The sequence below is a fragment of the Crocuta crocuta genome, unplaced genomic scaffold (assembly GCF_008692635.1).
Source record: "Crocuta crocuta isolate KB4526 unplaced genomic scaffold, BGI_CrCroc_1.0 scaffold334, whole genome shotgun sequence".
NCBI lineage: Eukaryota > Metazoa > Chordata > Mammalia > Carnivora > Hyaenidae > Crocuta > Crocuta crocuta.
The window spans coordinates 5158480-5170167 of NW_027533260.1; the positions used below are offsets into that span (position 1 = coordinate 5158480).

The window sequence follows — 11688 nt, forward strand, 5'->3', positions numbered from 1 at the left end:
AGTTTAGGGCTCGCGGCACCGGAAAGGCCGGAACCCACTCTAGGCGGCGCGCGGGACCCGAGAAGGCCTCACGCAGGGGACAGGCTCCGCGGAGGCCACGCTGACAGTGTCTGTGCAGACGACAAACGCCTACACTGACCCCCGACTGCACGTAAATGATACATGCGCGCAGCCTGTTCACGGCATCGTTGTTTTTCTTTTAAGGCCCAAGGATTGGGAACAGGCTAAGTGCTCCCCAATAGGGGAATGCCTACGGAAAGTCAAGATTTAAAAAAAAAAAATTATGTTTATTTATTATTGAGACAGAGAGAAATAGAGCATGAGTGGGGGAGGGGCAGAGAGAGAGAGGGAGATACAGAATCCGAAGCAGGCTCCAGGCTCCGAGCTGTCAGCACAAAGTCCGACGCGGGGCTCGAACCCAGAAGCCGTGAGGTCGTGACCTGAGCGGAAGACTTAGGTTCAACCCACTGGGCCACCCAGGTGCCTCTAGAAATTTCTATAGGAAGGATTACTCTGCAGCTCGAAGGCGGAGCTGCTTATGTACCAACAAAGAACGATCTTCAAGACAGAGTGCAGAGCAGAAAAGGCGAGCTCCGGTGGCCTATCATTTGTATAAAACAGGGGAAATGTGTAGATCTCTCCATTTCTATTTATCTCCGTCTACATATTTATAGATGAACATCTTCAAAGGCTATCGTTTGCCCTAAAAGGTGAGAATAACGCTTTTTTTTCACATCCCTTTATGCTGCGTGAATGTTAGCACTGTATTTATGTACCTTTATGGCTCTTTTCCTCTCTCTCCTTTTCACATCCATCTTTATATACAGCCGACCCTGGGACAAGATGAGCTTGAACTCCGCGTGGCAGTTTTTTGATGAATGCTATCTGGTAGTGCAAATGATCTTTTCCTTGTGATTTTTTTTTTAACAATTATAGATGTTTGCCATGTTCCAGGCACTACTGATTTTTTTCTAATGTTTTATTTATTTCTGAGAGAGAGAGAGAGAGACAGCATGAGCAGGGGAGGGTCAGAGAGACAGGGAGACACAGAATCTGAAGTAGGCTCCAGGCTCTGAGCTGGCTGTCAGCACAGAGCCCGACGCGGGGCTCGAACCCACGACGCGGGGCTCAGATCATGACCTGAGCCGAAGTCGGACACTTACCCGACTGAGCCACCCAGGTGCCCCTCCTTGTGATTTTCTTAAGGATATTTTCTTGTCGCTAGCTTCCTCTCCCGTAAGGCTACAGAATATAACATGTACAACATACAAAGTATGTGTTGACTGTTGATGGACTATGTTGTCAGTGAGGTTTCCAATCGACCACAGGCTATTAGCAGTTACATTTTGGGAGAGTCACAAGTTATCATACGTGGATTTTCAACGCCTCAGGGGCCGGTGCCCTGACCCCTGCACTGTTGAAGGATTAACTCTATTTGTATATGAATAAAATCTCTCTGAAAGAATTAGTAAGAAAACCGGTAACAGCAGCTGCCCCCAAGGATAACTGTGAGATCGGTGTTGGATGCAACCTTTTTTTATTATCCACTCTGCTACTTGTGCTATCAAATTTTGAAGGATGGGACTGTATTCATTTTAAAAACAAAATAGGGGCGCCTGGGTGGCTTAGTCGGTTAAGCGTCCGACTTTCGCTTAGGTCATGATCTCGCGGTTCTGGGTTCGAGCCCCGCGTCGGGCTCTGTGCTGACTGCCAGCTCAGGGCCTGGAGCCTGTTTCTGAGTCTGTGTCTCCCTCTACCTCTCCGACCCTCCCCTGTTCATGCTGTCTCTTTCTCTCTCTCCTAGAAATAAATAAAACATAAAAAAAAAAAAATGAACCAACTTGGCCCCTTGGAACGTCTTACAAAATTACGGTTTTAGAACCAGTGGGCTTGAACGTGTTCATGACCTTCAGACGATTGAAACTTCTTTGTGTTCATTCCTCAGGAACCTTAAAGCTCGAAAGTGCCAGAAGCGTAATAAGGTCTGTAAGTGACAGACACAGGGCACTGTTGGCAATCCTCTGGGGACTCCAAGAACCCAGAAGGTTTCTACNCAGAGCCTGACACGGGGCTCGAATCCACGCACGAGATCATGACCTGAGCTGAGTCGACCGCTTCATCCCCTGAGCCACCCAGGTGCCCCATCTATGTGGGCATTTTTGTAAGGTTACCATGTTGTAAGCACAGAACGCTGGACTCCCAAGCTTCTTAAGGACTTTCTGGACCAATCCGGCTATTTTATAGGTAGAAAAAGGCAATCCAGGGAAAGGGAATGACTTGACCTTCCAGAACCTCCCCCACTTCCCGCTTACGACTAATGCGGAGTTTCCCTGACACCCCTGTCTCCCCGCTAGTGCCGGTCCCTAGAGTAAAGCACATCACCTCTGGAGAGAAATATACTGGCAGAGCCTCAAAATGTTAAACGTTGTTACCACGTGACCTGGCACGTCCACTCCTTAGTACACGCCCCAGAGGAAGGAACACATACATTCATATAGAAACTTGTACGTGAAATGTTCACTGCAGCATAAATTCACAATCGCCAAAAGCCAGAAGGGACCAACGTCCACCAGCGGATGAGTGGATGAACACAGTGTGGTAGATCTACGAAACGGATTATTACTGGGCCATTAAAAGGAATGAAATGCTATTCCTGCTAACACGGGATGAAAATGTCATCCTAAGTGAAAGGAGCCAGACACAAAAGGCCACGTGTTGTAAACCTCTCCTTATAAGAAATGTCCAGAATAGGGGAATCTGCTGTAGACACAGGGAACAGATAGGTGGTTGTCGGGGGCTAGGGGCAGTGGAAGGCGGGGTGAGGGGTGACAGTTAGCTAGGGCTTGTGGCGTTTCTTTCTGGGGCGATGAAAGTGTGCTCAGGGGCGCCTGGGGGGCTCAGTTGGTTAAGCAACCGACTCTTGGTTTCGGCTCAGGTCATGATCTCACGGTTCATGAGTTCAAGCTCCGCTTTGGACTCTGTGCTGATAGCATGGAGCCTGCTTGGGATTCTCGTTCTCCATCTCTCTCTGTCCCTCTCCTGCATGCTCGCTCCGTCTCTCTCTCTCAAAAAATGAATTAAAAACAATTTTTTAAAAATGTGTTACAATGGATTGTGAGGCTGGCTATACAACTCTGTGAACACACCAACGCCCCTGACTTGTCCACTTTGGGTGAACTGCGGTAGGTGAATCGTATCTCAATAAAGCCACTTAAAAAATAGCTGGGTGGGGGGCATCTGGATGGCTCAGGTCATGATCTCGTGGTTCATGAGTTCAAGCTCCACATCAGGGTCTGTGCTGACAGCTCGGAGCCTGGAACCTGCTTTGGATTCTACGTCTCCCTCTCTCTCTCTGCCTTTCCCCCGCTCGTGCTCTGTCTCTCTCAAAAATAAACATTAAAAAAAGCATAGTTGGGAGGATTAACACTTGAGGAGGTTGTAGGTAAGAGACCTCTTGGAAGCTTCCACGTGTAATCTGTGGTGGCGGTTGTGGGGTCTATTTTCTGTGGGTGATGACTATCTTTCAGGTACAGAGTGAGGGGTACAAGTAGGTGTCCGCCCAGCCCCTTTCCACTAGGAAGGGCCTCCCATCCTTTCAGTGCGGAGGCGAGCCAGAGGGCAGGCTCTCCGCAGCCACTTTGTGCAATGTCCTCCTGTATCCCCATCACAGTGGCTAAATCCCAAGTGGACGCTGACCTGGGAGCCCTGTGCCTGACAAGTGGACCAAAGGGATTCCAGGCTACCACTGGGGCCGGTCTCCAAAACAGAGACGGATTGGGTTGAGAAACTGGGAAAAAGATAAGGTGAGATAAGTAAGAGAGAAAGGAAAAAGCAGAGGAACAGAGAGGAGGCATGAAACAGCGAGTGTCTGCTCCGGGCGCGTTTCCAGTGCCTAATCCCTTCCTGGCTCGGCTGGGCACTGCCACCTCCAAGTTGCCTGTCACGTCCCAGCATCTTTCTGCGAAATTCCTCTCTTCCCTGCAGCTGGCTCCAGCGGGTTTCTGGGGCTTGCCAGTCAGGCGACCCTGACGGAAGGTGGGGCTGGGGCCTTGGGGCGGCGCGCGCGGCAGGGGCAGGCCGTACTCACAGAAGTCGCTGTGCCTGCGCTGGCGGTGGTAGGTGGACGAGGCGCTCCGCTGCCCTTTGCTGTGGCTGGTGCCTTTGCTGGAGCTTGCTCCATTGGTGGTGTCGCTGGGCGCCCGCACCCGTGCAAGGGCCAGCCCCGGGGTGCCCCGGTCCCCGCCCTCCTGCAGGAGGGTGACAGAGAAGGGGCCTCAGCGCCTCTGCCCCCTCTGCCCCCAAAGTCCCTCCACCCCGGGCATCGCGCATCCCAAATGCCCCTGGCGCCTTCTGACCTCAGTCTTCCTGCCCAGCAGGAGGTAGGTGGCGGTCACTTCGTTGTACTTCTGGCTGGTCAAGGCCTCTTTGATTTCTTCCCGCGTGTAGCCCATACCCACCATCACCTCTGGGAGAGGGGGATGGAGAGGAGGTTCAATCTGCCCAGACCCTTCCCTTAGGCTCGCTTCTGTGTCACACAGCCACGCCTGCTCTCTGGCCTGTTCCGAATCCATCCCCCCTTCTGCCGGCAGCACCCCGATTTCCTTGGAAGCACATTTCGTTCCTGCTCGGATCACCTGGCCGACCCCTACCTGTGCCAAGCCCCCAGCGCAGGTGTAAAACCCAAGTCCGACCAGAGCAGTCCATCCCCACGGCCACAGTGATTGGCTCAGGGCAGGCGTACAACCCGGGTCTGGCCACTCAGAACGCTCTATACCCAAAACCACACTGATTGGTTCAGGATGGCCCAGTTCTGGCCAATCAGAGCACTCCATCCCCAAGGCCTGGTTGAGAGGCAGCCAATGGGCACCAGCCTAGAGCTTCCATTGAAACATTTAGGAAAGCGGCTCCTCTCTCTGATAGGATGGCCAGGCCACTAGTATATACTGTCGCCAGCTTGCTCCTGTGGCCGTGGGCTGCCCGGGAGAGAAGCCACCACTAAGATTTCCAACTACAGTCTTTGAGCGCCTGGGTCCAGCCGTGCCTGAAGGCCAACATACCCTGGTGTTTTGTTATGTGCATGAATAAGTTACCACTATTAAGTGATACCATATGAAGTTGCTGATCTTGACAAATTTTGACCTATAAAAATAATTTCTGCCTATTATGGGTCTGCCTATTATTATTACCAGTTTAAGCCAGATTGGCTTGGGTTTTCTGTTACATACAACCACAAAACTCCTGATTAATGCAACCAGCTCTCTGATGGTGGCCTCGGTCTCCTTAGCTGTATAATGGACAGTGAATAGACGGCTCCTAAGGGGCTCTTCGAGGGCTCATGCCTTAGGGGTCCAGAGTTCAAGGGTCCCAGGCTGGAAGATTTGGGACCAAAGGGTTGGTGGGTAAGGCACATGCCAACACAGGGGCTTTCCCCAAACGTGCAGATTACCAATGACTTGTGCCCAAACATTTCTGGAAGTGAGCTGTGTGATTTCTTTTTGTGCCTTAAGTGTCAAAACCAAGTGCTGTATGGAGATTTACTCACTTCATATTCACAACAACACCCTATGATAGGATCTATGATTGTCCCATTTTACAGATGAGGAAATGGAAGCACAGAGAGGGGAAGTCGCCTGCCCAGCCTCACCCAGCCAGAAAGTAGCAGCCCAGACTTTGCTCTCCCTAGTTGCCTTGAAAACTTCTCTGATGCGCTGGTCAAAAGGGTACCACGGGGGCTGGGAGGCTCCGTGGCCCGTGGCTCTGAGGAGCGGGGGTGCCTGCTCTCCCGGATCCTCACCGATTCGCTTGGTGTCCCCAAAGTCTTCCTCGGGCTCCGTGTATGGCTTCAACTCCTCACCCTCATAGCCGATGTTGATCCATTTGTCTTTCATGATTTGCTGCAGGAATCGGGGGGCAGGAGAGGGAAGGGGGAAGACAGACGTCAGACAAAAGCAGGGAAATACAGCTCCTCGTCTCCCAGGGAGGCCCCCAAGTCGAGCTATGTGCCCTGCCCCCACCCCAGCCTCTAAGACCTAACACCCCAGCATCGAGGGCTTCCTGAGAGCCAGCGCCTCCTCACCACACCCCCAGCACCCCCTCCGTCAGAGCCTCCCAATGTCACCTCCCTCCTCCGCATCATCTGGGCCCCCAGCACCCTGTAATCAGCCGAGGAGCTCATTAGCTAATTACTGGCATGGCGGGGAGTGGGCGAAGCTGTCCGGGGGTGGCGTCGAGACGGCCCGGGAGCCTTTTCTTGGGCTGCCTGGCTCCCTCCCCCCGCTTAGGCAGATGGGCACAGGAGAGGAAAAGTGAGGGCACAAGGCTGTAAGGAGAGGGTGCGGGGCCGGGGCTTACCTCGAGAGTACAGCGTTTAGCTGGGTTCAGCACCAAAAATCTCCGGAGGATGCTCTCACAGTCTGTTGACATGTAGAAAGGGACCCGGTACTTCCCTCTGAGGACTCGCTCCCGCAGCTCCTATAGGGGAACAAGGTTATTGGGGGAGGGGTCCACCCGGCCTCCCTGACCCATCTCTCTCTCTCACACACACACACACACACACACACACACACACACACACACACTCCTCTCTCCCAATCTCCCAACAGAGGCGACAGGTGGCAAAGCCCTACCCCTCTCTCCTGACCACGACTGCCCGTCTGTAAAATGGGAACCCCATCCTAGATGCGGCAATTTAAAAAAAAAAAATTTTTTTTAAAGCATTTTTTATTCAGAGTAATAAAAATGAGAAAGCGAATTCTACAAGCTGACTCTACAAGAGGGGAGTCAGCATCGGGCTTCAGTCTTCTGGTCTGTGTGCCCAGGCTCCCGGCACCCACACTGCTTTATAAGTAAGATGCACAGCCCGGGTCTGGCTCAGGGTACATGCGACTTAACAGGTTTACAAAGGGGGAGGAGGGGCGGGGATCCTGCCCTCTGGCCTCTCACCCCTCAGATCCCCTCTCCCCTAGGCGTGCCTGTCTTGCCAAAGAACTGTGGGACCCTGGGGACTGATTTACACGCAGGCATTTTTCTTTTTTTAAGGACCCCAGCCAAGACGGGAGAAAATAAACTCCGAGCTCCAGGGCATGGCAGACCAGGGAGAACCCCTTTCAGCCTGAAGAAAGCCCTGGGGGAGACAGGAAATGGAGGGTGGGGGGAAAAGGTGTTGGGGGAGGGGGAATCTCTGGGTGGAGCTCTGGGCTGGGAGCTCCCTTCCCGGGCATCCACCTAAAAGGGCTGGAAGAGGCCCGTGCCTGGGAGCCTCCTGGGTCTACAGATCATCACAGCTTGAAGGGTCGTGAATATTTAATACTAGTGAGTATCGCTTTCAGAGCCGAGCACGCAGGCCACGTCCTGAGGGCTTCACGCAAGTTGCATCTGTACCCCTGACAATGCTGTGAAGCAGGGCTATGATGCCCATTTTCCAGACGAGGAAACTGAGGCTTAGAGAGGTTAAGTCACTTGCGCTAGGAGTGTGCAGCCAGGAAACGGGAGGGCCAGGATTCAAAGCCAGGCAGTCTGGCTCTGGAACCTGGCCTACGTAACCACCATGCCACACAAATGCTGTCACGTGGTAGTGAGAAGTAGCCAATGGGCCATCACTGCCGCCACCAGTGCGGCTCCCGAGTGTAACGCCCTGGCCAGATGCCAGGTCCTGGTGGAGGGCTTTAGACGCCCAGGGTGGCCATCAATGGATACTCTTAATGTCCCCATCTTACAGGCAGGGAAACTGAGGTTCTGAAAGGGGGTATGCCCAAGGTCGCTTGGCAAGGAAAATAACAGCATGGGGACCTAACTCTAGCTACGTGTCTCCTTTGCCCAGAAAGGCTGAGGGCACCTGGTGGGGAAACCAGGACCACAGGAGGTGACAAGGGCCTGGGGCAGGTGGGACACCGGCCGGGCCTCTTGGCTTCATGCCTGGGGCTCAGAGAGATTATTCTGTGATGGTGAGCGCTTGGCACGCCTGATCTTAGCGAGCCCTCGAATCGCTGCTACACGGCTGGTCACCTTAACGGACACCGAACAGAGGGGGAGACTGAGGCTCGGAGGGGTCGGCGGCTCGGCTGAGGCCTCTGTGAAGAAGGGGTTCCCTCCTCCTCATCACTCGGGTCCCTGCTCTGGTGGCCTGTCCCCCAGAGAAACAGCTACGAGGACATTCTCAGGACGACTGGGGACACCTGACGGCGGTGGTGGGCTACGGGCCAGGACGGAGCCCCGGCTGGGCTTCCCGAGTGTGACTGCAGACAAGAGAATCCCCGAGCGTCGGCAGACCCTGCTGTGTGGCCCCCGCCGGGACACAGGGGCAGCAGGTCTGTGGCCGTGTCACCCAAACGTTCCATGAGGATTGGCAAAGACGGTACTGTGTTGCCTGTATCGATTGCTAATGGCAAACGTGGCCGGATGCTCGCGACCCAAGCACGTCCTGCAAAGTCCCATATGTTCTCTGTCCCAGTCCTACGACTTCTCCATAGACTGGCCGGGTTTCAGAATAAAAAGGTTGAAGAAGGGGCCAGGCGCCTGGGTGGCTTGGGGGGTTAAGCATCTGACTCTTGGTTTGGGCTCAGGGTCATGATCTCATGGTTCGTGGGATCGAGCCACGCATTGGGGTCTGCTTGAGATTCTCTCTCCCACTCTCTCTGACCCTCCCCCTCAAAATAAATATTAAAAAAAAAAAAGAGTCAGGGGGCGCCTGGATAACTCAGTCGGTTGAGCAACTGACTCCAGCTCAGGTCATGATCTCACGGTTTGTGGGTTCGAGCCCTGCTTCAGGCTTTCTACTGCCAGTGCAGGGCCTGGTTTAGAGCCTCTGTCCCCCCTCTCTTCCCCTCCCTGTTTGGACTCTCTCTCTCAAAAATAAAACATTAAAAAAAAAAAAAGGTCAGAGAAGAAAACCCCACACCACCCTGCTGCTCACCCCGTACTTCCCAGCCCGCCATGCGCCCCTCCCCCACAGCACAGGTCAGCATCTGACAACATTACTTGATTTGCTGATTTATTTTGGTTTTGGCCCGGCTCTGGTCCCTCCCACGGGGGCAGGCACTTCTCTGTTTGAAGCGCCTGACGCAGAGGTCTCAGGTCAATGATCACAGAGGCGTGTGGGCCTCACACATCAGCTTCAGGACACCGTCAGCACCCCGGACAGAGCTTGTGGGCCAAGTCCCCCAGCCCGGGGCGCCGCTCATCCGCTCCCCGCCCCAGGGATCTGCTGTTCTGGACACTCCACAGAAGTGGACTCGGGCGCTGGGTGGCCTTTGTGACAGGCCCTCCCCACGTTAGCCCGCCCTCCAGCTCAGCCACGGTCCAACGCGGACGAAGGCAGAGATTTCCGTCTCTTTTCTCTTATCTGTAAGAACCCCCAGTGGTGGGCGGCAGATATTCACTGAGCAAGTGAGGGAGTGAGCTGGGATCCGAACTCAAACCTGGCGGCTGCTGAGCGTGTGAACCCCAGCGAGCCAGGTCCCCTGGGGCTGCCCTCGCGACCCGCCGCGGGGACCGCAGGCGACACTGGCCCTCCCCGGGGAGGTGAAGGCCCGCACGCCAGCCCTGCCCGGCACCTTGAGGTTGTGGCCGTCGAAGGGCAGGGAGCCGCTGACGAGCGTGTACAGGATGACGCCGAGGCTCCAGATGTCCACCTCGGGCCCGTCGTACTTCTTGCCCTGGAACAGCTCCGGGGCGGCGTACGGGGGGCTCCCGCAGAACGTGTCCAGCTTCGAGCCCAGCGTGAACTCGTTGCTGAAGCCGAAGTCGGCGATCTTGATGTTGGCCTCGGCGTCTAGCAGGAGGTTCTCCGCCTGGGAGGGGGGAGACGGGGTACGTGTGGGGTGGACGGGCCACGGGAGCGCAGGCCCTCCTCCCTGTGTGACCCGGGGCAGTGACCTGGTCTGTGCCTCGGTTTCCTCATCCGCAGAAGGGGGATCATCACAGCCTCTACCTCAGCAGGCTGTTAGAGGAGTAAGGGGATCCTGAAAGGCCTAGAACAATCTTTTACATGCAGGAAGTGCTGTATCCCATCAGCCATTACTGTCCTATGGGGTCTGCAGAGCTGGGGACCCTCAGGCAACTTCCTGCCCCTTTCTGAGCCTTAATTTACCCAGCAGGAAAAAAAAAAACCAGAAGAAAATCATGAGGACTGAGTGCTCTAGACCCACAAAAAATGAAAACAGAAAATCAAGGTTCTATCTGCTTTCAGTGGTGCGTGTTCTTATAACAAGGAGTCAGCTCACGAGGGAGGGAGGCCACGTCACGCCCACCGCAAGATGGCGGCGGACTCCAAAAGAGGCCTGGCCTCTCTACGGCTTGGGTCTGCCTCTTGCAGCTTTTGGACACACATGTCCACCCTCGGAAGTGTCCACGTGCGGCCCATCCCAACCATGGCCCTGCCCCAGTCAGGCCACTGGCACCTCTGGCTTCCTCATGGTCCCCTGCCCTCCTAAGCAGGAGGTCACCACGCCCCCTCTGTCCCAACAGGGACCCGCAAAGACACATGCTTCAGTGAGAGCTTCCCCAAACCTCAACGTAATGGCATCTCCACCTTGCTCAGGGGTGACACTTCCGGTCCCAGCATCTGAGGCCCCATAATCCAGCCACAACCCCACACGGGGGCTGGTCCCTCAGGTGGGCTCCCCAGGGGGAGCGGGGGCGGGGCACCAACCAGATCCCCCAAATCCCTTTCAGTCACTTCCAGGACCCTCCACCAGGGGGCGCGCCTCCCTCTGGGGATGGTCATCTCAAGCACCAGTACAGGGCAAACCCCCACATCTCTAAGGGGCTTCCTCAGAGGGCCGGTACCCACCGAGAGAAGGTCTAGAAACTTCTACAGAAACCTGACAGTCTATTTGTTATGGTGTTTGAATGTAATCATAGTTGTTTTTTTTTTTTTTTAAAAAACGGGTCTTGTATTTTGGACTTTTTTTTCACTTTTATTGTATGTACCTCTCAAGAGTGTTGGCCACAACAGACTGGGAATTGAACATATTAACAGCAACCTGGTCCTTCACAAACACCTCAAGAAGACCTTCCTGGAAGCATGGCGCCTAGCACACAGTAGGCTGCTCAATAAGCGATACTTGGGGCGCCTGGGTGGCTCAGTCGGTTAAGCGTCCGACTTCGGCTCAGNTCTCTCTCTCTCTGGTCCAGGACAAGAAGCCCTGACTCAGTGCAGCTCTCTCGGGGTGGGGACCAGGGCTCGAGGGGGCTGCCCCTGCTCACCCTGGCCAGGCAGCCGGGGTCCAGGCTGGCGGAGCCCCTTCCCCGCCCGGGGCCAGCCTCAGGGGCTCCCTCTCAAGGATCCTCAACTTCTGAGAGGCCTGGGGTTCTAAGACCCGGAGGCCCCGCTGACTCTGGGGCTCTGAAACCTCAGGTCTTGAAAACTCCTAAATATTCTCTAGTCCGAATGATGTCAAGGCTCTGGAGGCTCGGGGGTGGGGGTGGGGGTGGGGCGTGAACCCTTTTATTGCATCCTGTGTCCTTGTCCAGCACATGTGTAACCGTGCGCGGTGGCCCAGGGCATTTTCTTTCCCTTGGGGTCTCTTCCTGTCCCCACCACCCTACCTGCTCCCCCATCTGCTGGCCCTTCCTCTGCCACAACAGCTTGGGGAAAAGTCCAGGGGGCCTGGATGCCGAGGGCAGAGCATGGGGAGAAGAGGGGGTGATGTGGAGGCCCCAAGGGACCCCAGGGCGACTGAAGGCAGG

General features: G+C 54.9%; 1 protein-coding gene across 1 annotated transcript in view; it reads right to left on the minus strand.

Moving 5' to 3' along the window:
- The window catches only part of MARK4 (microtubule affinity regulating kinase 4), a 33731-nt gene that overhangs the window by 10880 nt on the left and 11163 nt on the right, over positions 1 to 11688 (minus strand). Inside the window, exons 9-14 of the mRNA XM_077747208.1 lie at positions 9552 to 9788; positions 6352 to 6471; positions 5795 to 5894; positions 4356 to 4465; positions 4031 to 4247; positions 3153 to 3177 (exon numbers count right to left, since the gene is read on the minus strand). Of these exons, the coding sequence (XP_077603334.1) occupies positions 3153 to 3177; positions 4031 to 4247; positions 4356 to 4465; positions 5795 to 5894; positions 6352 to 6471; positions 9552 to 9788 (809 nt within the window). The remainder of the gene's footprint in view (positions 1 to 3152; positions 3178 to 4030; positions 4248 to 4355; positions 4466 to 5794; positions 5895 to 6351; positions 6472 to 9551; positions 9789 to 11688) is intronic.